A 25,884-nucleotide genomic window follows, 5' to 3' on the forward strand; every position below is an offset into this window, starting at 1 on the left:
GGTATTAACTGAAACAGTTGGTTTTGAGGTGCACCTATACTACAACAGAACTCTGGTTGGTTTCGCATGCGAACGACGATTGGCTGTGATATTCACGTTGACGTCTTTCCTAATTATACGTCATTTTTAAGGGACATATGTGTCTGTGTGCGTTGAGTCGCTTTGCAGTTACCTGCTTACATTAAATAAAGGTAAATACTTTGTAACATTTATGCACTATTTCTATAGTAACGTGAACTTATTGAAATTGTGTTTCACTATTTTAGAGTTTAAGCCTTTTTTGGGACTAGCTAACCCAAAAATATTTATTTTCTACCGAGCTAGCCTCTGTTGTAAACTGCGAACGGATAATGTATGGGAAAATTGCACGAGAGTGCGCATTTCTTCTGTTTGAAGACGTTTAGTTTAGGTTGCATTAAAGTTATTTAGTTCGTACGAATGTAGCTTGCTACCTGTTCATCCAGCTACAACATGAAGATGGTGTCAGTTTTGAACTTCAGAATTGGCAGTCCTAACTAGCTTCATAAAGTTATATTGTATCCTCGTTTTAGAAGTTTACTGAAAACAGGAGTGTGCGTGCTGCGATTCAAAACTCAGTCTTTATGATATACATTTATTAGAGAGTATATGCCGTAAACTGATTGAACATGGTCTATGTCTGGCTGGGTCGATCATTTAGAAGGTTGCGAGATGTCATTTTAAAAATAAAACAATTTAATAATTTTTTTTTTCTTAGCAAGGATGCCGCTGCCCCCTGCTTTATTGGCTCGTCTGGCCAAGAGAGGAATATTAAAACAGTCTGATCACGGTAATTTACCCTTGTTTTTCGTTAAACCACGCACTCACATACGCATTTAAGTCAAAAACAAAAATGGTAATCAACGTGTGCTGTGCACATCCACTTTTTATGTATTGTGTATCGTAATTTGTGTCTATCGTGTGCATTCAGAATCCAGTTTAAAATGCCAGGGATCGGTTTCCAGCGCATATCAAGCATGTTTTCCCTTTTAGAAGCGGATGAAGAGATTATCGCTGAAGACTATGACGACAACAACGTAGACTACGAGGCCACCAGATCTGAGAATTTACCTTCTAACTGGTACAAAGTGTTTGACCCTGCTTGGTAAGATGTCTCTTCATTACTGTCAGGCCCTGTGTTTTCCTGGCACTGTTGCCAGTTTCTCACAGTTGTTCAGTTTCTCATCACGTCTTTGCACACTACCGTTAATAAAAACTACGTCTATCTCTTTTTCTCCTCAGTGGTCTACCATATTACTGGAATGTGGAAACTGACTTAGTCTGCTGGCTATCTCCGAATGACCCTGCTTCTGTGATTACCAAGGCCGCAAAGAGACTACGAGGTGCGGTACTATGCCAGATAAGGCAAGAGTAAATGAGAATTAACAGTCAATCTGTGAGTTTTTTGTGCATCAATATCTCCTTGCCCAATGATGCTACCTAGCAGCTTTTTGTGGATGTCTGTGAAAACGAGTTTTCTGAAGTAATGAAACAGTAACTTCTGACAATCTGGGACTGCTCAAGCTGGCTCATGGATAACAGGGCATCCTCGGAAAAAATTACCGGCCATTCTTCTGTGAAGCTGTCGCGGGTTACGTGACGAACAGGGAATGTCTTACACGGGGAATATCTAAACATGGGGGTTCTACTGAACTATACAGTCCCAGTCTCTGGCATTGGGCATTCATTTGAATGTTCAGGGATCAGGGTTTGTTGTGTACAACATAGTCTTACCTTTTTGCTAGCCAGTATTGTTTGTGTTTATTGTGATAATCATTTCAGCACTGCCTTTGAAGTGGTTAAGATTGGCACAAATGTGTTTTTTTTCCAACTGTCTGTAAATGGTGCTATACAGTGTGCTCTGTGAGACAGGCTGTCTGTAAGTGGCGCTGTACAGTGTGCTCTGAGACAGGCTGTCTGTAAATAGCGCTATACAGTGTGCTTTGTGAGACAGGCTGTCTATAAATGGCGCTATACAGTGTGCTCTGTGAGACAGGCTGTCTGTTAATGGCGCTATATCTGTTTCTCTCCTAACCTTATGTAGCGATCGAGGGAGGAGAGGAGCGAGGGGAGAAGCTGTTTGAGAAGGTGGAGAGGGAGCGTGACCGCGACAGAGACCGGGACCGAGAAAGAGACCGAGACCGGGAGGACGTGAGGGAGAGGCGGCAGCAGCGCAGAGACGACATCGCCCCCTATGGGAAGGGAAAGAGAGGTACAGCACTGGAGTCCTGGGGTGACACAGGCACAACGCATCAAGCTGGGTTATAGTGAGGACAGGCAGTGATGGAACGGTTTCATAAACCTCAAAATGTGGGAGTGGAGCTACAATCAGCTGTCATTCAGACTTTGCTCTTTGAACTGAAGCACAGTGATTGGTTCAGTCTAAACTGAAGTGCAGTGATTGGTTCAGTTCAGTTAAAGCATGTGGCTCCTTTGCCACTTTCTCCCATCAGTTCAGGAAAGTTTCTGTAAAGATTCTGTAAAGAGTGCCACAGTTTGTAGTCCCAAAACCCGGAAGTGAATTAGCATTTTTGAGCCATGGGATCCCTCTAGATTTCCAATGCTTTTTTCCCATAGGGATTTTGATTTCTGCAGAAAATAAGATCTGTGGTTAACACAAGCTTTAGAGTGATTTGCACTTTGTTCTGCGACATAACTCTCATTAATATCTCAACCGTGAATTTCAAAGCTGTTATGTGTTTTAAAAATGTAATTTGCTAACAAGTTATATTGTTACTGTAACAATATATTGAATCTACAACAACGGTCACATTCCACCAAGTTTCCATACTAGTCTGCCTGCACGTAACAACCGCTGTTGTTTCAATAGAGCAAAGCCTTGGTGGAAAAAATGTCTGTGTTAACCTACAAAAACACGTCATCACTGTGGCACTCTGTGGCTCTGCTTTACCGGTTTGATAAAATTACCATAGCACTTGATAATAATAAATTTACGTGTACTATATTCATAGACATTTCCAGGTAATCGTCATGTTTTATGGAACAAACTTCAGAAATATGATTTTCAGCGCAGTGTCTGAATGATTAAAAATGATGTCTTTATTGGAGAACTATTAGTTTGTGTCATGGTTTGCTATTCTGACAAACAGGGAGGAGCAAGGAAACACAAGTGAATACTTTGTGGAAGTATTTTTTTGGGAATGCGTGACGTATAAATGACTGACCTGTAAATCTACCTCTCGCCATTACGTCTGTAATTGACATGGCTTCAAACTTGCGCTTGAAAGAGCAAGGACGTTCCATTTGCCCAATACCCGTTTCCTCGATTCCTCTGTCCTTGCGTCCTTTCCTCGCTTCCTTTCTTTGTGTCCTATGATGGGTGGAGCTAAGGAGCTAGGAAAGGATGCAAGGAGTTAAAAATAAGCAGTTAGAAAGAGCCCACAGTCTCCTCGCATACTGAGTTCCTAACCCGACCCTCCTCTTCCTCAGGGAGGGACCGTAAGGCCGAGGAGATGGACCCCATGGATCCCAGCGCATATTCGGATGCACCCCGGTAATACCCCTCCCTCTCTCTCGCTCTCTCTCTCTCTGCAGTACCACAAGTCAGTGAAAAGCAATGGAAAAAGAACCCAAAGGCAAAGATTAAGCTGCAAATGGCTCAGTGTTGGAGGGCGGAGCCAGGTTTGAGTGGCATTTTAGGGGGTGGTTACCTTAGTAGGATATCCAACCTCCTGCTTGTTACCAAACGGGCAGATCATGAGTCAGCCATTGTGACCTCAGCAGCTAGGGAACATGAAATGGGCCTTAAACAGATTAACTTTAGAATGGCCAAAGTCCCTGTTTAAACGAGTTTTTCCCCTCACAAACCTTGGCCCTCCCTCTCTCTCTTCCAGGGGAACGTGGTCGACTGGCCTGCCCAAGCGGAACGAAGCGAAGACTGGAGCGGACACCACTGCAGCGGGGCCCCTGTTCCAGCAGAGGCCGTATCCGAGCCCGGGGGCCGTTCTGAGGGCCAACGCCGAGCTCACCAAGCTTAAGGAGAGGGAAGCAGATATGTTGTAGTATATTTGTAAATATTTGTCATTTTTTAGCAGTAAAATGCGAAGTTCTAACAGTGAAAGGAAACTGCATTAGGTTATTTACGAAGCAGTCCAGAATAAACCTCATTACAGTGGAACCGTTCTTTATACTTTTATATTTGACAAAATACGTGACTGGGAATTGTTTTGTTGTTTGAAAATGCTGAGTGGACTTTTCAGCAGTGGAATTGGGTCAGAAGGTGCCTCCTGGTGGTGTTCTGCAGTACACAGCAACATTTGCGAAACGTTTTGTCAACTGCCGTTTCAAATGCACCACTGTGCTATGCTAAGGAAAGTGTTCTTGGTAATGAATTGTGCTGTGGATCAGGGGTGTCAAACTCCAGTCCTGGAGGCCCCCAGTGTCTGCTGGCTTTTGGTGTGTTTCAACATGGGTGCTTGATTTAAGTCCTTGATTGGGTAAAGAGCCTGCACACCTTGCTCTCAAGGCCTTAACTGGCAGCTGATGGAAAGGAAACCACAAATATGCTGCGGCCCTCCAGGACTGGAGTTAAACCTGCAAACACAGCGCCCCCTCCAGGACTGGAGTTAACCTGCAGACACAGCGCCCCCTCCAGGAATGGAGTTAAACCTGCAGACACTGCGGCTCCCCAGGGCTGGAGTTAAACCAGGAGACGCTGTGGCCCTCCAGGACTGGAGTTTGACACCCATGCTGTTGATACTCTTGTTATTACCTGCTTTAATGCTGTTGTCCATATCTTTATTGGCATGTGTGAATTAAGCTTTTAAATAAAAAGAACTCAAATGTGTCTGAGCTTCTTTCCAGCTTACCTGAGCAAAACATACCTCCTGGGGGGTGGGAGTGGTTGACAAAGAAATTCTGGGGGTTTGGGATGCTTTTCTAAAATCATCAAAGCAGCTGCTGTAATGTTTAATGTCATGCTGGCAGCTTGCAGTTGAAGGGGGGTGGTACTTAGAATGCACAAGACAGAAAATGTTACTGAGACAACATTGAGTTAATTATCTATTCGCCAACTACATGGATGTGAATGTGACTACAATTGTTTAAAACATTATTTCCAGCATCAAATTAGCAAAGCTATCTGTATCCCCACTGTGAAGCCTAATGTTATGTTGATTACGTGAGGGAGAGATACTGTGGATATTTGCACTGTGGCATGAATTATTAGCAGCTGGCCAAAGTTTGATACAGTAGCCTGTTCTCTGAGGAAATTCTCTACATTTACATTGATATGAACAATGTGGTTACAATGGTCTGTCAAGTTAAAACAACCAACGTTAGCAACACACACTGTACGAGTAGGCAACACTATTTTCAGCATCCAGTTGGCAAAGCTACATCCCTACTGTGAAATGTAATGTTATGTTGATTATTTAAATTTATTCAAAGCTGTTGAATGTTAATCAAGTTCAAGTACTGTTTTAAGCTGAATGTTGACAACCCGCTGTTCATGCAGTTGCAATATCTCCCTTCTACATAATCTCTGCTTTAAACCTGTTCTTTAAACATTTTAGCTATTTCAAGTGAAAAAACAAGGTCGTTTTTTGGTGCAGAAATGTTTTTCTTGATACAGTAGTTTAACTTTCATTCACCATCAGGATTTCAGCTGAATGTGATCTCTAAATCTGACGTTGGATGTGTTGCCATATTTTTATTGCGACATTAGAGCGTGATTCCAAAAACTTCAAATAAACCAGTACAACACAGCCATTTACTTAACTTATTTGATGCTTAAGTACAGGCTCAAGTGTATTAATACAGTTGAGGCCAAAGTTTTACATACACCTAGGCTAAAGATATTCAGACTCAGTTTTCACAACTCCGCACATTTCATATTACCATACATTTATTTTGGCAAGTCAGGTTAAGCAATTAAAAGGCAATGCCACCAAATACTAACAAAGTCAATGTAAACTTCTGACCCACTGAAAATCTGATATAGTACATAAAAGCTGAAATAAATCTGTCTCTTAGCTATTATTTTGAAATGACCTCCTATGGAAATGAAGTAGATGCCCTAATTGACTTGGAAATGTATGGTAACATGAAAAAAGTGGAACTGTGGAAAAATTCAAGTTTGAATGTCTTTACCCCAGGTGTATGTAAACTTTTGGGCTCAACTGTATATTCTCCCCGTCAGGGTTGCAGACGAGCAGTCTGGTGATCACATGTGGCTGCCCTCTGATCTCCAGCCCCGATCCCTTTCACTTCAAAGCATGTCAGCGACAAGCGTTTCGTCTTTCAATGATTTTATTATAATAAAAAAAACATTAAATAACATCCATATGAAATCTTACATTATTACATCAGGTCTCCTGAAGTTACAAATACAATACAAAAATAAGAGGGCTACAAGGAAAATGATGTCTGTGTGACCACATACTGTGTGTGTTTGTGTGTGTGTGAGAGAGTGTGACTCGGCCTGGTGGCAGAGTGCTCACCTGTTAAACTGCTTCAGCTGATTCCTGGTCACCAACCACACCAAAACCAGCTCAACAACAGCTGATTCCCTGCTCAACCAACACCAGTACCAACTGATGCCCAGCTCAACCAACACCAGTGCCAGCTGATGCCCAGCTCAACCGACACCAGCAATAACTGATGCCCCCGCTCAACCAACACCAGCACCAACTGATGCCCAGCTCAACCAACACCAGCATGCCTAGCCCCCCTCCCGTATACTCCCCTCATAACTGGAGAGGATCTACGGAGAGACTGAACGAGCAGGTATATGGCAAGAGAGCTCAACTTTAAGAAAGCCCTAATATAGAGCGCACCTATCACCTGTTTTTGCCTGGACACACAGTGCATGCAATTTCCATCCCAAAACTCTATCTCTGTAATTCAGTCCTCCGGCCACTAGAGGTCAAGACAAATGCATCCATTTTATTCAGTAGTAAGCTTGTTGGTCAAATACAGCCTTTTCGGGGAACACAACAAAATTTCAGATGTTGTCATTTTAGCTTTTCACTGAAGAGGAAAAGCATTCTGAACCAAAAATATCTCTCTCATGATGGAATAACTATAAAATAATTAACAGCACAACACTTTAACAAGAACTGTGTATTTGTTGACAGGAAAATTTAAAATCTGTACCTTCCTTGCGAAGTTTTTACTTTCATATCATTCGCAACCGTAACAGGGTGGTTAACCTGTTCTTGTCACTGACTGAAAGCTCTGAAGTTTTAGTAAAAATGGGTGACATCGATCTGTTTACAGAGCACCCAATACTGCACATGTCTGTAAAGCAAAAGGCTTTCGAATATCATTTCCTCCCCCCTTCAGAGTCCTCTCCTCTAATCCGATCGGTTCACCACGGTCTTAATTACTAAGGGACTTCCCCATCCAATTCATTATGCTTTTACTGTGGCCGTTTTTACCTGGGGGGGCCTATAGAGACCAGCAGGGCACTGGAGCTGTATTACCTGGGGGGGTGGGGGGGCATACAGATACAAGGAGGGCCCTGCTGGTTGCACGAGCGTAGGAAAGAACGTCCGTTCCACCCCCAACCCCCCCCCCTCATTCCGTGGATGGACAGTTAAGATGGAGAAGGGGCGGCGTGTGCAGTGGTGGTGGGCGGGGCCTCGGTTGTCGAGGGCGCCCGGGTAGCGGTGGGCGGGGCCTCGGTTGTCGAGGGCGCCCGGGTAGCGGTGGGCGGGGCCTCAGTTGTCAACGCCGCCCACGTAGTGGCAGACTGAGTCGTAGTCCAGGGCGTGGACGTGCTCCTCCTCTCTCTCCAGCTGCACCAGGGCCTGGCACTTCTCCTTGTCCCTCTGCAGGATCCGGCCCACCTGCGGACAGAACCACGGCAACAGGGACCCCGTCAGCAATGTCCCGGGCAGAACACTGACAGAACCCCGACAGAACCCCAAAAACAACCCCGACAGAACACCGACCTGCCCCTTGTGCTTCCCCGTCACCACCATGATGAAGTCGGAGTCCTTCCTGGGAACCACCGTCTCCAGCATCCTCTGCTTCACGTCTGCACACAGACAGAGGGGTCAGCCCCAGACAGGAGCAGGCACTGAGGCTGTGTGTGTGTGGGAGCATAAAAGTGTGTGTGTGTGAGCGAGCAAGCATGCGAGCGTGCGCTGCGCTCCGTACTCACCCTCCAGCAGCCTGCCCTCCTCGGTGCGGCACACGCAGGTGTCTGGAGTCAGAACATCCTCTATTCTCATCTGCGCAATCAGTCAGTCAATCAATCAGTCAGTCAGTCAACCAACCAACCAACACGCCCACCCTAGTTCACAATAAATACATCTTCAAGGATTAACAAACTAAAATCACTCCTTGTCTGTAAAATTATGCATACAGAAAGAGAGAGTTGGGGTGTGCGTTAGTCTTTGTGTGTGTTGGGCTGTGTGTATGAGAGACAGAGAGAGTATGTGTGAGTGTGTGTGAGCAAGCAAGCGTGTAAAATTGTGTACCTTGGAGTTGTAGTACTTTCCCCCCTTGAAGGTCTTGTCAATGAACCGCACTCTGAGGTCTCTCTGGAGCCAGGACGGGGTGGGCGGGGGAAGACGAGGCTCCTTCACCGGTAGGGCCTTTTCCCTGATGTCATAAATGGAGGCGGGGCATGGGCAGGGCAGGGAACGAAAGCAGAGTAGTATGTAGATGCGTAAGAGCGAGCTTAGGGTACGTGTGTCCCAAATAAAGAAACTGAAAGGGTCAGAATATGAATATTTTATGTTTGAGCAGTCCTATGAAGCTGCATAACAGAGACAGATAGGGTTATGTCCTCCTGATGGGTATAATAGCAAATATCAGTCTCTATTATATAGCAGTATTCGACTTTACCATACAGATATCCTGCAGTTGTAAGATCAGTTACTATGGACTTTCCCTAGCTTGGTTTCACATTCATAATAAATATGACACACCGAGCATTAAATCTGTTTCACTTCATACTAAGGAAAAAAAAAACATATGAAAGTTCATAAAACATGAGAACATGTAAAAACATATCGGCATTTTTAGAAAATGACATGATGTTCGCAAAAGTACTTGTTTGGAAGAAGCAGTCTGGAGTAGCTGGAGTTAAAGCTGCAGCAGGCAACCGTCTCAACGGTCGTGATGTTGTGAAAACATCTTTGGAATCGCGTCACCCGTTGGCCCCGCCCACAGAGAACGAGGCGGTGGAGTGCGGTGGGGATTCACGGTCCTACCTTTCACCGCTGCACTCCTGGTGCTTCCTCTTTAGATTATCCCTCCCTCCGTCCCTCTCTCTGTCCGCATGCCTCTCCTTCCTCTTCTCCTCCAGCCCGTTGCTCCTCAGCTCCGCTCTCTCCTTCTCCCGCTCTCTCTCCTTCTCCCTTTCCCTCTCCTTCTCCTTCTCCTTCTCCTTGTGGGCTCTGCTGAGGCGACCTGTGGCAGAAAAGAGGGGGTTAGAAAAAAGACAAAACAAAAACAGACGGACGAAGCGGTGTGTTCTTATCCTAAAAATAAGGAGACCATCGAGCCTACTGGAGTCCAGCCCTTCGTTTTCACCTCAAGATCAGCAACCAATAGAGCGTTACGGTGATGCCGACTTTTTGTACCCAGACTTTTCTTCCGCCATGGGTTCCCTCGGCAGATGTCCAACGCTTTCTCACCCCCATAGAGATTTCGTTTTCTGTCGAAAACAACGTCTGCGGTTAACGAACGCCTAAGGGAGTTTCACGTTCCGTTCTATGAGATGAATTACACCCATTAATATCTTAACCGTGAATTTCGAAGCCGTTACGTGCTTTAAAAAAGCAAGTTGCTAACAAGTTGCCGTTACAATGGTCGCACTTCTGGCAATCGCCGTTCAAGTTTCCATACTAGCCCGTCAGCACGCAACCGCCATAGTAGTTTCAATATAGCAACTGATTAGCAACATACTAAATGAAAGCACACAACATTACATTACATTACAGGCATTTAGCACACGCTCTTATCCAGAGCGACTTACATTGCATCCATTTATACAGCTGGATATATACTGGAGCAATGCAGGTTAAGTACCTTGCTCAAGGGTACAACGGCAGTGTCCTACCGGGGAATCGAACCTGCGACCTTTAGGTTACAAGACCAACTCCTTAGCCATTATACTACACTGTCGTCCATAACAGCTTCAAAATCCACGATTAAAATATCAATGAGTGAAATTTATCTCGCAAAACAAAACGTGAAACTCTCTTAGACGAGGGGAACCCATGGCTCAAAAATGCGAACTTACTTCCGGGTTTTAGGGCTACAAACTGTAACACTCTATTCAGACACAAGAAACAAACTGCAGTGAGTTAAATTAACTGTGATCCACTGCTCTCATAAAGCAAATAAGGGAGGAGTGTAAACGCATCAAACTCTGTGCTGGGGACCCCAGCAGACCCTGCGGCTCTCCAGGACCAGGGCTGGGGACCCCAGCAAAAATTCAATGGGGTGTGCCAGAGCAGTGTGCCCCCATAAAATGCATGGATCCTCCACGTTCTGAGTTTGATCAATACAGAGGTGCACACGGCAGTACAACATCAGGGACTACTTATAAGCATAAACAAACGTCACAGCATGAGTGTTTCCATTTCATATAGCGTGCGTGTTTGTGTATGCATGTATGCGTATGTGTGCGTGTGTATATGCGTGGTGTGTGCGCGAGTGTATGTGCGCGTGTGTATGCGAGCGTGTGTGTGTGTGTGTGAGAGAGAGAGTGGGTGTTTGTACAAAACAACACATATCTCTAATTACAGAAAACAGAATGTGCAGCCATGCTGTTTTGGGTAGAAGAGGAAGAGACCTGCTGGCTCAGATAAAGCACCAATGTTATCTATGGAAACATAACACATAACAAAACGTCACCTTAGCGTACTGCGTCAAGACTCAGATGATATAGCTGCTCACATGTAAATGTGATGTTTCAGTTTTTTTATTTTTAAGTAAATCAGCAAAACTTTCTAAAAACCTGTTTTCGCTTTGTCATTATATGGGGTAGTGTGTGTAGATTGATCAGAATAAAAAAGGAATTTAATCAATTTTAGAATAAGGCTGTAACATAACAAAATTTGGAAAAAGTTAAGTGGTCAGAATACTTTCCAAAGGCACTGTATGTATATGTATATGTATATGTATATGTGTGTGTGTGTGTGTGTATATATATATATATATATATATATATATATATATATATATATATATATATATATATGCAGACTGTCAGCTTTAATTTCAGGTTATTACATTCAAAATGGGAGATCTGTGTAGGAATTACAGCCCTTTTCATACAGTCCCACCATTTTAGGGGAGCAAAAGTAATTGGACAGTTGGCTGCTCAGCTGCTTCTTGGCCAATTGTGTGTCTTTGCATCATTAGTTCATGCACAAGAAAGCTAACAAAAGTTCTAGAGTTGATTCTGTGTGTGGAATTTGCATTTGGAGTCTGTTGCTGTTGTCTCTCGACACAAGGACCAAAGAAGTGCCAATGCTAGTAAAGCAGGCCATTTTGAGGCAGAAAAATCTGAATAAATCGATCAGAGACACGGCCAAACATGTGTTAAAATCCACTACTTGGTACATTGATGTAGGGATAATCAACTCTTTGATACATTGTTAAGCAGCAAGAACAAACATCGTTAAGCAGCAACGGCAAACGACCTGGTAGACCACGAAAAGACCACTGAAGTGGATGACTGAAGAATTCTTCAAATTAAGAAAAAGCCCTTTTCAACCTATGAACAGATTGAGAACACTCACAAGGATGTAGACACAGATGTGTACTATAAAAGAGAAGACTACACCAGAATAACCTCAGAGGGTTCACTGCAAGATGCAAGCCATTGGGAAGCCCTAAGAACAGCTGGTTCAGAGTTTGCTAAAAAAGTACATTAAAAAAACTGTACAGTGCTGGAACAAAGTTTTATGGACAGATGAGACAAATATTAACCCGTATGAATGCGATGGAAAGAGGAAAGTGTGCAGAAAGAAAGGAACTGCTCATGATCCAAAGGACCTTCTTCATCTGTGAAACATGGTGGTGGGGGTGTTATGGCTTGGGCATGAATGGCTGCCACTGGAACTGGCTGGAACATCTCTGATGATGTGACTGCTGAGGCAGCAGCAGGATGAATTCTGAAGCGTACAGGAACATCTTATCTGCTCAGACCCAACCAAACGCCTCAGAGCTCATCCACCTTGCTGCAGGACAATGACCCCCAAACGTACTGGTAAAACAACCGAAACGACTGAATATTCCAGGGTAAAAAAGCAGAATGTTCTGGACTGGCCATGTCGATCTCCCATGTTGAATCCGACTGAGCACGCGTTTCACTTGGTAAATGGACTGCATTTATATAGCGCTTTTATCCAAAGCGCTTTACAATTGATGCCTCTCATTGGCTGCTATGCTTCAGCAGGTAGCATCAGAACATTGCAGGGCGATATGGCTGCTTAGCTTCAGCAGTTAGCATTAGAACATTACAGGGTGGTCTGACTGCTTAGCTTTCACTTGCTGAAGACAAGACTGAAGGCAAAACGCCCCAAGAACAAGCAGGAACTGAAGATGGCCACAGTACGGGCCTGGCAGAGCATCACCAGGGAAGAAACCCAGCGTCTGCTGATGTCTATGGGTCGCAGACTTCAGGCAGTCATTGAATGCAAAGTATTTACAACCAAGTTCCAAATCTGAACACTTCATTTCTGATTATGTTCATTTGTCCCATTACCTTTGCCCTCCTAAAATGGGGGGAACTATGTATAAAAAGGGCTGTAATTCTGACACGGATCACATGATATGGATGCAAATTCCCTCATAAAGTCCACACCTTAACCTCATTTCCATTGTTTTATTTAAATTTAGACTGCAGTTCAGACTGATACTTTTGCATTTAACCGTATATATATACACACAAACATACACGCACACAAATGTAACACATATACACACACAAAAACATATATACAGAAAACACATACATGTATACATTCATACAAAATATTTTTCAATTTCTAGTTTCGAGCAATAAAATAAATCGGACTATGTAAGATAGTTCATAGTTAATATTCAATTGCACAATCTTACCGCAGACACTTGCATGATTAAGGACACTTGTTAAGACATTTATCAAATATTGAATTACCAGACAGTATTAAATGTGGGTGATATCAGTAACTTACTGAGGTCCTTGCTGTTCTTGTCATACTCTTTGCGACCAACCAATTGCACGGCATACTGGCTGACTGTCACAGTCTTCCCACCAATGCTGAGCTTCACCATCAGCCGGGCGTTGTCTGGATCCACCCCTTCGATCTGAGAAGCAGCACAGGGGAGAGGGAGAGAGAGAGAGAACACAGTCAGAATCAAATTCTCAATTTCAGAGGTTACCGTTTCCCTCATCACTGTTCTGAGGCAGTGAATGTATGTTTGGAACCAAACCTATCAACACCTGAGGAGGTTACAGGGTTTAGCAGTTAGCGATGAGAAGGATACAGGGTGGTATGGCTGCTTAGCTTCAACAGTTAGACATGGGAAGGGTACAGGGTGGTATGGCTGCTTAGCTTCAGCAGTTAGCCATGAGAAGGGTACAGGGTGGTATGGCTGCTTAGCTTCAGCAGTTTGACATGAGAAGGGTACAGGGTGGTATGGCTGCTTAGCTTCAGCAGTTAGCATTAGAACATTACAGGGTGGTCTGACTGCTTAGCTTCAGCAGTTAGCCATTAGAACATTGCAGGGCGGTATGGCTGCTTAGCTTCAGCGGTTAGCTATTGGATGAGTACAGAGTGGTCTGGACGAACTAGCACACCTTCCCGTAGAGGTCCTTGTGGGCCCCAGACTGCACCAGGACGCAGCCCCCGGGCCCAAGCACCAAGGCCTCCTCGTCCTTGTCCTTCTCCTGGCCCGGTTTAGGCGGCCGGCGGGGCCCGCTGGGCTCCAGGTCCTTCAGGGCCGAGCGATCGGCTCCCAGGCCCAGACCCTTCGGACGCAGCTGGTTCTCGATCGGCTTCACGTCCCTGAGAGGGAGAGAGAAACGGGAACCCTGAGAGAGAGAGAGAGTGTGTGTGTGTGTGTGTGTGTGTGTGTGTGTGTGTGTGTGTGCCTGTAAGAGTGTGTATGTGTGTGCGAGTGACTGAGACGGTGTGTGTGCGAGAAATTATGTATGGCTATGGTAAGTGTGTCAGTGCTACAGCACTGCAGTGGGGAATGTCCTATGGCTATGGTAAGTGTGTTAGTGGGGATGGTAAGTGTGTTCGTGCTACAGCACTGCAGTGTGGAATGCCCTATGGCTATGGGAAGTGTGTTAGTAGGGATGGTAAGTGTGGTAGTGCTACAGTACTGAAGTGGGGATTGCCCTATGGCTATGGTAAGTATGTTAGTGCAACAGCACAGCAGTGGGGAATGCCCCATGGCTGTGGTAAGTATGTTAGTGCAACAGCACAGCAGTGGGGAATGCCCCATGGCTGTAGTAAGTATGTTAGTGCAACAGCACAGCAGTGGGGAATGCCCCATGGCTGTGGTAAGTATGCTAGTGCAACAGCACAGCAGTGGGGAATGCCCCATGGCTGTGGTAAGTATGCTAGTGCAACAGCACAGCAGTAGGGAATGCCCCATGGCTGTAGTAAGTGTGCAGAGAATGCCAGTGAAACTCACTGTTTGAAGGTCCTGCCAATGCCCTCTCCTTCCTTCCAGCCCATCCCCTTCAGCATGGCCATCCCATAGGCCTCAACAGGAACACTGTCATAGTCTGCTGCTGTGGACTAATACACAACTCAATTAGACACACAATCCAATTACACACACACACACACACACATTATGCTATATCTATATGCAGCACATTATACTATACCCAGCACATCACACTAAAGCTAGCACGTCACATTAAAGCCAGGATGTTAAGCTAAAGCCAGGACATGACACTACAGCCAGCAATGCTAAAGCTGCTGCTATGCTAAAGCCAGCTGCCCACCCTTTGTTCATCCCCCTCCCTCCCCCCCACCCCGTTGTTTCCTGGCAACTGGATTTAAGTCACACCTGGCAAGCCCAAGTCCCAGTGGTATGACAAAGACGCAGAATGAGTGAGTGAGTGAGTGAAGAGAGAGAGAGGGACAGTGTGAGAAAGGGAGAGCAAGGAAGAAAGAGAGGGAAAGAGAGATAAAGAGAAGGAGAGGGACAAGGAGAGGTTGGGAAAGAGCAGGGAATGTGCCGACTCTGCACATCTGATATTAGCATGAGGCGGTGAGGAGGGGGCTTCAGCATTGAGGAACAACGGCTCACTTACACCAGCATGTGTCCTTTCAGTGCCACACACACACACGCATACCTACCTACACACACATGTACATACGCACGCACACCCAGGCACGATTCAGAGAATGCTAAATTCACAGATTCAGAAACACATCCTCAGACACACACACACACACACACACACACACACACACACACACACACACACACACACACACACACACACACACACACACACACACACACACACACACACACACACACACACACACACACACACACACACACACACACACACACACACACTCTGACAGACAGACCCATGTGAGAAAACTCAGAAAACAGTTCCGTTTCACACACTCGAGTGCAATGATCTCACAATTTCTCATCCTTGTTGATCTCGGTTCAGGTTGGCTGGTGGTAAGATGCTGCAGTCAGCAAAGTGCTCTCCCACATCCCCTTCCCCCTTCTCTCTCTATCACCCTCCCCCCAGCCCCTGCTCCCTCTCTCTCTCTCTTCCTCTCTCCCTCCACACCTCTGTCCCCTCCCTCCCACACAGATATTCATCACAAATGGGTCTGGTTTAAGTGAAACCATACTGCAGTATAGTATTTGAATTAAAATAATTAAAATAGCAGTGCATTTTATTTCCATACCAGTTTTCCCATTTGCAGTGAAAATACTAATACAGTAAAAGACAGTCAACACCACCACATTTTACATAGGAAATGTAGTCCATTACAATAAAACTCCAACTCAGGTGCTGGACGTGCAAACTCAGTTTGCTCAGTCACTTCAGAGTCACTGCCCCTTTTCACATGCAGCCTGACCCATACTGTCCAGCTCTTGACTGCCCCTTGTATGACGCTGCCCCTTGAACAGACCTCCTCAACCCCTGTTCCTAAAACCAGAGACTCCACAGACCTCCTCCACCCCTGCTCCTCAAACCTGAGTTTCTGCAAACCTCCTCCACCCCTGCTCCTCAAACCTGAGTCTCTGTAGACCTCCTCCAGCCCTGCTCCTCAAACCTGAGTCTCTGCAGACGTCCTCCACCCCTGCTCCAAAATCCGGAGTCTCTACAGACACCCTCAACCCGACTCACCGACTCAGGCCGTAGGTCAACCTTGACCTGGTCTCCATCCTCAATTCCGCCCGGGACCTGGTTCTGCATCAGCAGGGGGATGGACAGGTTGGGGTCCGCCTGCTCCCCCCTATCCCACTGCTCCTGCCGCCTCTGGGACTCTGAACCCAAAACACAGGGACAGAACGCTCAGCTTTCTCAACATCCCCATTTTATACCCCTCAACACCCCCATTTTATACCCCTCAACATCCCCATTTTTTGTTGTTGTTGCCATTTCCCACTGCCACTTTTCTTTTTGTTGTTGCCCATTTTCTTCACAATTTAGTCGTTATACCAATTCCCCGTGTGTATCACGGTCCTGGTCGATGCGCTATACTCTGACGGTCTGGGGAGGGTGTAGACTACCACATGCCAGCCTCCGATACATGTGGAGTCGCCAGCCACTTCTTTTCACCTGACGGAGAGAAGTTTCACTGGGAGAGCGTAACGCGCGCGGAGGTTCACGCTATCTCCCCCAGATCCCCTCCCGGCCGAACAGGCGCCCCGACCAACCAGTAGGAGTCACTAATGCAGCGATCAGGACTCATACCCTCACCGGCTTCCCACCCGCGAACACTGCCAATTGTGTTCATAGGAACGTCTGACCAAGCCAGAAGTACCGCAGCCGGGGATTGAACCCAGGTCTCTGCGGTGGTAGGCGAGTGCTTATACCTCTACACTACCCAGATGGCCCCAACACCCCCATTTTATTCCCAAAGAGGGAGCCTCAGAGGAACCCAGACTATAGGAACACACTGCACCACAGGTTAAAAGCCGTTCTGAAGAGGTCTGCCTGCGGGAGCAATCTCAAAGTGCTGACATCAGAAGAATCTCTGCCAGGCAGGGGAAGAGGACTCCAGAGCCTTCAGAGGGGGAATAAAATTTAAATACGAGTTCTTTATTTATGTGCCAAATGATATTTTCTATTCTATTCGAGTTAGAGCTGTGTAAAGGTGTGATTTCCCAGCACTACATTCTTCTACAGTTTTCAAAGCTATTGCACAGCATTACTGAGAGCCCATGTATTTAGGATCCCCTACGGTCCCCAGTAAAAGCAAAACAGTGGCAGTGGGAAAGGGAGCACAGACTGCTCTCCTCACATAGTCCTTTTTCTTACTGCTGGACGAACAGGTCAGACCGCTTTGAGCAGCCGACCGCACACCCGGGTGAGATCGCCGTACAGGTTCTCACACCCTTAAAATGGCCCTCACTGCCGTCATCCAACGGCCACAACGCAGCGCTACGACATCAATACGTAATGATGACCTTCGATGAGCTCCTTGACCGCCTGGGACTCCACGGAATCCTGCTCCTGAGGGGGTCGAAGGTCGCCATCCTCCCCGGTGCCCTTTCTGGAGCCTTCCGGCCTGTACCAGCGGTTCTTATTGATTAGGGGGATTATCAGCTCTTTAGACTTCTCCACTGGCTTGGTGCTACAGAGAGGAGAGGACAGAAAAAAAGAGGGGGAGAGACAAGGGGAGGAAGAAAGACGAGGAGAGACAGAGACAGAGACAGAGAGGGGGGAGAGAAAGGGGGAGAGAGATATGGGAAGGAGTGAGGGAGAGAGAGAGAGAGAGATTGGAGGGAGAGCTATAAAAAGTACTCACAGATGATATCAATGGGTACCTGCCTGGTTCAAAATAAATAAATAAAAATTTCAGTGAAATACATGTTTGACATTGTAAAAGACCTGTGAGTAAAATAACACATGCAAATGGGAAAGTCCAAACCACACAAGCACGTACAACCCCCACGCTAATTAATAACACTAAGCAGCGGACTGGATTCATAGCACCAATTAATCAGAACTCAAAGCAGCTCACAGACTGAATGAACCTCAGTGCAGCCACTACAGATACACGGAAGACATTTGATTGATAGGAGGCCTCAGAGATCAATGCACATTGGCTAGGCTGAGGGGCTAAAGCGATTGGCCAACTCAGAACATTAAATCACCTGCATTTGCTTTAGCGTGTGCATTTCCCCTGAAGCAATTCTGGGATCAGAATCACAAGCAACTTGATCTGGCTACAGTACTGCTGTTCTCTCATTTTAAACAGTTAATTTGTAATACTATAACTGAGGAATACATCTGCTTTTAACCTTTTTTTACCCTTTGTATATTGATACAACACATTTGCTCAACCTGTTTGTGCCTTGTCACTGTGCTTTTGTTTTTATAACTGTGTGTATGTGTCAGGTCATCCTTGAAAGAGATGTCAATCTCAACGGGGTTTTTCCTGGAAAAATATTGGATAAATAAGTACAATACAACAATGGATCTTAAAATACTGATAACAACTAAAATACAACCCCCGCGCTATTTTACAGAAAGGCGGCTATATTTCACCAGATCAACAGACATGTACAATGTGCACAAAGTACGAGCAAGCAAAAAATTTAAACAGAACAAATAACACCGATAACAGAATGAACAAATTGTATTGAAACACCCATATTGCACCCTGGCGTTTATTCAAGTTGTGACCGCTTATTACTGATTTAGCCGACAACAAGAACGTATTCATCACTAGCTGGTTTCTCAGCTGGTTCAAACAGGGATTGTTGTTTTTTAATTGACCGAGTGTTCCTACCCGCAGCTTTGTCCCTGTGGTTCACCTTAGTCCCAGACGCGAAAAACTTCCGTTTGTAGTTTGAAATCCACGCCAGTCCACCGTGCTGTTAAACTTGGCACAGGTGCTCCATCTGAGCTGCGAAATGTGCTTACTGAAGCTCGAGGCCTACATGTCCCGAGTGGGTGGATGCGCGCGGAAATAATGTGTTAGACTGTTGGATGAGCAGGAGTAACGTTAAAGGGAAAACTGGTGTTGCTGAGTATAGCGGGATTCAACATACTCCATAAGACAGTAAAATGCAACCAATGACTATGGACGCCAAGTTACCACATACACCAAGATTACACTGTGGAAATTAGGCGATTTGTCATCCGATATCTAGGCATTCCCAAACAGGTAAGACTGTTCAAAATGCTGTATTTTTAACGATTGTCCAAGCGTACTGGCTCCTATCCAAAGCATAGTGTCTCGGAGCAAACTGCACCAGATCCAACCCGAAAGTCACGATCTACAGAGAAAAGCATCGACTGTGTTATGCTGACTGGTATGCAGCCGGGCTGCGCTAACTGCTTAATTAACATTGCATTGCAAACTGGTTAAATCCGTGATTTCACCGTTTTCTTGTCCTGGGAGCAATGCTGCACTTGCTTGCCCGATGACAGGTCATAAGCTTGAGCGGTATTACGTATAGTTTTCAGATAGCAAACTTTAACAAGAATGAAGTCAAAAGAAAAGTGCCAATTTAATGTTACAAGTTCACCAGGATGTCCTGCCATATAGCATTAATGGTAGTTTTAGCTGCTTAACTACATAGATACTCATAACTTGATACACTGACGTTACGGGGATGATCATCCGTCAAACGTTTCACAGCCAGCTGGCTATAGCGTAGTTCAATACATAAAAATGACGTTAATAGCACAGCTCATATTGGAGTAGTACCTGCATAACTAACGCAAACTATCTAACTTAAACCGGTTTGAAACACAGTTAGCGTATCCTTTCAATGCAAGCCTGCTTTACAGGAACTTGGTGATGAAGGCCAGGCCTGGAGGTGGCACAAGCGCCTGCTGGTAAACTAGTGTTCGGCGTAACGTACCCCTTCCACCTGGAGAACCATGTGTAGTAAAAGCAGGCATTTAATAATATACATTATAAGGAAGTTTGTCTAATGTTAGTATTTCAGTAAACATTAGTGCAGCTAACATTAGCTAGCTAGCGACATCACCTACCTTTTCAGTTCCTTCCCTTCGACGCCGGTTAAATAATCTCGCTCTTCTGCCTTGCCAGCCTCGTCACGATTATGGCTTGACGTTTTCAATTTATTTAACGTTTTACTGAAACCAAATGAAATAGGTCCGACTTTTTTATCCTCTTCATCTTTAGAAACGTTGAGTTTCCTGGGATTTTCTTCACTTTTGTCCGGTTCCGACGCCATATTTAAAAAGTGTTTTTAACGTGAACTGGGGGAGAAGAAGGAAATGGGTTCAGCACGGATTTGTGGTTTATGTAGTCATATGTGCATTCGTAAGGTATAGTGTAAGTGCCTGTAAAGAATACATTACCCAGCAGGCAACACTGTAAACGCTGCAGAATAGGTCACGTGCGGTCACAGGTTAAAAGAACGTTTATTATAAATACATACTTGATGTAGATAATCGCATTCATATATATATATATATATATATATATATATATATATATATATATATATATGGTAGTATCAATAATATACATCGAACGCATTATAATAGTAATAAAACGCATTGTAAACTCTTTTCTTCAGTCTTAAACCAAGCCAAGACATGGTTTTCTACCAAACGAAAAATATCACTTTCCCACGATACCGGTAAAAGGACCGACCAGGATGCACCTCAACGGAACCGCGTGAAATGTACTAAATCTGGCCATTTAAAACCAGCGTCTGAAAAGTCGGAATATTTCCCCAGTCTTTCTCACCTCTCCCGAGGCATCTTGTTCACTCTGTAACTAGTAGCCTATTATCAAAAAACAGAAGGAAAAACAATTGCCACTTGTTAACTATTTGTCTACATTTTGCAGTTTGGGTCTCACATCCTGTAAGTAAGTTATTCACTCCCTTTAAAATGACCTCTCAGTGTATTAGGATCTCAGATGCATCCAACATATATTCACATATATGTGTATGTACAGTGCCTTTGGAAAGCATTCAGACCCCAAGCGAAAACAGGTTTTTAGACATTTTTGCAAATTTATTAAAAATAAAAAACTGAAATGTCACATTTACATAAGTATTTAGACCCTTTGCTATGACAAAATTGAGCTCAGGTGCATCCCGTTTCCATTGATCATACTTGAGATGGTTCTACAACTTGATTGGAGTCCACCTGTGGTAAATTCAATTGATTGGATATGATTTGGAAGGCACACACCTGTCTATATAAGGTCCCACAGTTGACAGTGCATGTCAGAGCAAAAACCAAGCCATGAAGTTGAAAGAATCCGTAGACCCCTGAGACAGGATTGTGTTGAGGTACAGATCTGGGCAAGGGTTCCAAAAAAACTGACCAAACTGAGCAATCGGGGGAGAAGGGCCTTGGTCAGGGAGGTGACCAAAAACCCGATAGCCACTCTGACAGAGCTCCAGAGTTCCTCTGTGGAGATGGGAGAACCTTCCAGAAGGACAACCATCTTTGCAGCACTCCACCAAACAGGCGTTTATGGTAGAGTGGCCAGACGGAAGCCTCTCCTCAGGAAAAGGCACATGACAGCCCGCTTGGAGTTTGCGAAAAGGCACCTAAAGGACTCTCAGACCATGACAAACAAGATTCTCTGGTCTTATGAAACCAAGATTGAACTGTATGCACCTCTCATCACCTGGCCAATACCATCCCTACGGTGAAGCATGGTGGTGGCAGCATCATACTGTGGAGATGTTTTTCAGTGGCAGGAACTGGGAGTCTAGTCAGGATCGAGGGAAAGATGAACGGAGCAAAGTGCAGTGAGATGCTTGATGAAAACATGCACCAGAGCAATCAGGACCTCAGACTGGGGCAAAGGTTCACCTTACAACAGAACAATGACCATAAGCACACAGCCAAGACTACGCAGGACTGGCTTTGGGACAAGTCTGTGAATGTCCTTGAGTGGCCCAGCCAGAGCCCGGACAAACCCGATCAAACATCTCTGGAGAACCCTGAAAATAGCTGTGCAGCAATGCTCCCCATCCCACCTGACAGAGCTTGAGAGGATCTGCAGAGAAGAATTGGAGAAATACCCCAAATACAGATGTGCCAAGCTTGTAATGTCATACCCAAGAAGACTCGAGGCTGTAATCGCTGCCAGGTGCCTCAACAAAGTACTGAGTAAAGTGTCTGAATACTTATGTAAAATCTGCTATTTCAGTTTTTTTATTTTTAAGAAATTTGCAAAAAATTCATAAACCTGTTTTCGCTTTGTCATTACGGGGTATTGTGTGTAGATTGATGAGAATAAAAATGAATTTAATCAATTTTAGAATAAGGCTGTAACGTAACAAAATGTGGAAAAACTGAAGGGGTCTGAATACTTTCTGAAGGCACTGTATGTGTGCTGGGGAATCAAAAGGAAGTTATACTTATCATATACAATACATTTGTTAGACCACACTTAGAGTATTGTGTTCAGTTCTGAGGACCATACTACAAGAAAGATATAGAGGCTCTAGAAAAAGTTCAAAGAAGAGCAACAAAATTGATTGCTGGAATGAAAAATAAAAGCTATGAGGAAAGACTTAAGATGCTCCTCTTCAAGCTTGGTAAAAGGAGATTTGATTGAGGCTTTTAAATTCATAAAGGGGATCACCAAAGTGAACTACAAGAGATTCTTCAGGTTGAGTTCTGTTAGTAGAATGAGGGGACATAAATGGAAATTAACAAAAGGTAGATTCCATACAGACATAATTTTTTCACGCAGAGAGTAGTCAATGTGTGGAATAGCCTGCCAGGTCACGGAGCAGAGGCAGAAACTCTGGGGACTTTCAAGACTAGGCTTGATACAGTGTTAGATATGATCTAGTCTGTAGGTAATTAGAGCACTAATTTAGTTAGGAAAATGGCGAACGTTGTTGGGCTGAATGGCCTGTTCTCCTCATTATATTATGTTATGTTATGTTAATACATAGGAAGTCATGATGATTTAAAAAACAGTTCATATTAAATTTACATATCACTGGTATGATTGTGTATGAATCATGTATCACTTTCATTGTCCCTTCTGGTATCAGGGCAAAAACCAAAGCTATTTTATATAATTAACTGCACTTGAGATTTAACTTTTTTGTTTTAAGTGGAATATTTTCAAATGTGTATACTGCATAAAACAACTGTTATAATACAAACATATAATTAAATATTTCAATAAATAATGTTAAAGTATGGGAATGGTATGGGAATTTGAGTTTTACCATTTTACAGAAACAGCTGTTTTTTCAGCTGTGCAGAAGTTAACAGGTGTTAAAGGTGTTTCCTTTTGTATGGATTGTTCACACATAAATGAGCAGTCTCATCTTGGTTTTAGCCTTTGTTTTCATCTGTGGAGCATTTGGAGTCAGGGCCATACACCATCATGCAAACCAAAGGACTATGGCAGAAAAACAACTAATCTGTAAACAGAGAGGGCAGAAGAATTCATCGAGAATAATAATAACAACATGGGTATATCAAGTATAGCACGTTGGAAAGTTTAGAAAAAGAAAGAAACCACTGGTCAACTCAGAAATAAACAATGTAGAGGTCATCCAAGGAAGATGACTGCTGTTGATGACAGATTAATCCTAAAAGGTGTGAAGAAAAAATCCTAAAACAACAGTCAGAGACATCACCAGCAGTCTCCCAAGGCTGAGGGTGAAAGTATCACAAGCCATCAAATGCAGAAGACTTTGAGAGCAGAATTATAATGGTTCTACTGCAAAATGCAAACCTCTCATCAACAGCAAGAATTGAGAGGCCAGATTTGAATTTGCCAAAAAATGCATTCAAGTCAGAATGGTTGTGGAGGCAATTTTTATGGAGAGTTGAGACAAAAATGAACTACCAAAACCACGAAGAACAGGCCATGATCCAAACAGCTGTTTCTGTAAAATGGTAAAACATGCATGTAAATACCATGAAATAAAAGCTGATTGTGTGTACTTCTGTCTCGTATTCATATTTTGATCTCAAAACCAAATTCATTAATTATATAGCAAAAATAAGAAAGTTCACTATATTGTTCCCATACTTTTGGAAATAACTGTTTTAAAATTACCTGATGTGAACAAAGTAGATGCACTAATTGACTTGCCAAAAGAAATGTATGGTAACATGAAATGTGCAGAGTTGTGAAAAACTGAGTTTGAATATATTTAGCCTGGGTATATGTAAACTGTTGGCCTCAACTGTATATACTGTATGAAGAAATCTATCTGTGCTGGTCAACCTGAACGTACACAGCAAGCCATCCAGTGTTAATTCAACTCTTAACAGATAACATTTGGTACCACTCTGGAATGTGGAATCAAAACTTATCTGTTAAGAGTTTAATTAACACTGGATGTTTTACTGTGTATGTCTAAGAACGTAAGGTCTCAAATTCAATAACTAGAGGGTAATCAGGGCTGTCTAGAAAAGACTGGGAAATGCAATAGGTGCTAGGATAGTGAAGTGCCAGTATTGCGTACACTTCCGCAAGTGACATTGCTCTGTGAGACTTGAAAAGCAGTCATTACCCAGGGGCATATGCATTTATCTGAAAGCCCAAATATTCTTTTCAGTACTGTGGTTTGGTGTTCAGAGGGATCCGCCAAGTCAGATCTCACCTTTTGCACTAGGTACTACCCCTCACATTCAAAAATATTTTATCACTGATCCAAACCTGCCACCTGCTCTTACAATAAACGAGCCCTGGGGTGGCCATCCGAAACAACGTTATCAATCTGCTTTATTTTATTCAAATCTGCTGCCTGACCATTTCCCTCTTTTTTCCACTTCCCTCTCTTCTCCTCTGTGGTCTACCAGTTTATGTTTCAAAAGGACCCTGCACTCGAAACTCCTACTCACCACACGCATGCACACCCCAATCCTCTCCCATCCAAACACCCACCCTCATAAATATCTCAAATTAAGCCACTGGAGAAGGAACTATGCTGCAAAAAAATTAAATAAGTTTCGCAAAAAATTTAACAAAATAGCATAATGTTCTCGAGAGGACCTGCCCTTATAAACACGCGGGTGCTGCGATTTAATAATGAGTCAGTTAAGTCCTACCATAGATCTGGAATCGATTAGAAACTCCCGGAATAAGTGAAGCCCAACGCGTCATAATGATCATTTCACTCAGTGGATAATTTAATTTGTCGTAGTCCTGCTTTTAGTCAGAAATGGTCTGTGTTCCTGTCTGGTGCCGAAAAAAGCGTCTGAGCAAACTCACCTTTGAAAGCACTCCCTTAAGTAGCCTAGGCTATTAGATTTTTTAAATAGAAATGAAAATTTCACCTCATACTATAAATGAACACTCACAGGTGCAGTTGGAAGACGTGCAAAAGGGAATTCACGATTCATCTGTAAATTAGGCGCCCTTGTTAACGTGTTAATCCTACTTCAGTTGCAATTGTTTGAGCGTTAAACATGCATGAGCAGCGATGTTTGGCTATAAAACCATATTGCGCGAACGATGATGTGCACGCCAAGGATGGGCACTACCTACACACCAGGTGGATAAGCACATTGTGAAAACGTTGTGACCTTGTTTTCACCCCATTTCCCCTCGTCTCGAGTTAATTCCCCAAATCATTCGAGTAAATACTTTAACTCGGGACAAAATAGGTCCTTGACAAGCGGAGTAGCAAGCGGAGCTGAGTCGCGAAACTCCGCAATGTATTCAATTCAAATCCGTACAGTACAGGATTTTGTAGCACTACATTTGTGCGCATACTGTACTCTAACACGACTGCCGG

At 44.1% G+C, this 25,884-nt stretch overlaps 3 protein-coding genes across 5 annotated transcripts in view; 2 read left to right on the forward strand and 1 right to left on the reverse strand.

Annotated features, from left to right (window-relative positions):
* Positions 1-40: 40 nt before the first annotated feature.
* Positions 41-4,825, forward strand: pqbp1 (polyglutamine binding protein 1). 3 transcript variants are annotated; one of them, XM_064304781.1, is made up of 7 exons: positions 41-191; positions 741-808; positions 1,012-1,123; positions 1,261-1,361; positions 2,063-2,230; positions 3,469-3,532; positions 3,873-4,825. In XM_064304781.1, exons 2-7 carry the CDS (start codon positions 742-744, stop codon positions 4,039-4,041), a joined length of 681 nt encoding a protein of 226 aa, XP_064160851.1. In that variant the 5' UTR covers positions 41-191; position 741; the 3' UTR covers positions 4,042-4,825. The 3 variants fall into 3 exon arrangements, 2 of the variants coding, with proteins under 2 accessions (XP_064160851.1, XP_064160850.1); XM_064304780.1 differs by having other exon boundaries at positions 51-191; positions 737-808; XR_010324866.1 differs by lacking the exon at positions 41-191 and having other exon boundaries at positions 3,873-4,640; positions 4,679-4,825.
* A 2,053-nt stretch (positions 4,826-6,878) lies between these two features.
* gpkow (G patch domain and KOW motifs) lies at positions 6,879-20,395 on the reverse strand. Its single transcript, XM_064306564.1, has 11 exons — positions 20,165-20,395; positions 17,623-17,789; positions 16,337-16,476; positions 14,635-14,741; positions 13,790-13,997; positions 13,164-13,296; positions 9,204-9,402; positions 8,466-8,589; positions 8,147-8,216; positions 7,935-8,020; positions 6,879-7,829 (listed from the first exon to the last, which is right to left on the reverse strand). The coding sequence occupies exons 1-11, from the start codon at positions 20,368-20,370 to the stop codon at positions 7,701-7,703; spliced, it is 1,569 nt and encodes a 522-aa protein (XP_064162634.1). The 5' UTR covers positions 20,371-20,395; the 3' UTR covers positions 6,879-7,700.
* The window catches only part of LOC135238547 (membrane-associated guanylate kinase, WW and PDZ domain-containing protein 1), an 86,623-nt gene continuing 79,640 nt past the window's right edge, over positions 18,902-25,884 (forward strand). Inside the window, exon 1 of the mRNA XM_064306562.1 lies at positions 18,902-19,328. The gene's annotated coding sequence lies outside the window, so the exon portion shown is untranslated. The remainder of the gene's footprint in view (positions 19,329-25,884) is intronic.

Source organism: Anguilla rostrata, chromosome 13 (assembly GCF_018555375.3).
Source record: "Anguilla rostrata isolate EN2019 chromosome 13, ASM1855537v3, whole genome shotgun sequence".
Taxonomy (NCBI): domain Eukaryota; kingdom Metazoa; phylum Chordata; class Actinopteri; order Anguilliformes; family Anguillidae; genus Anguilla; species Anguilla rostrata.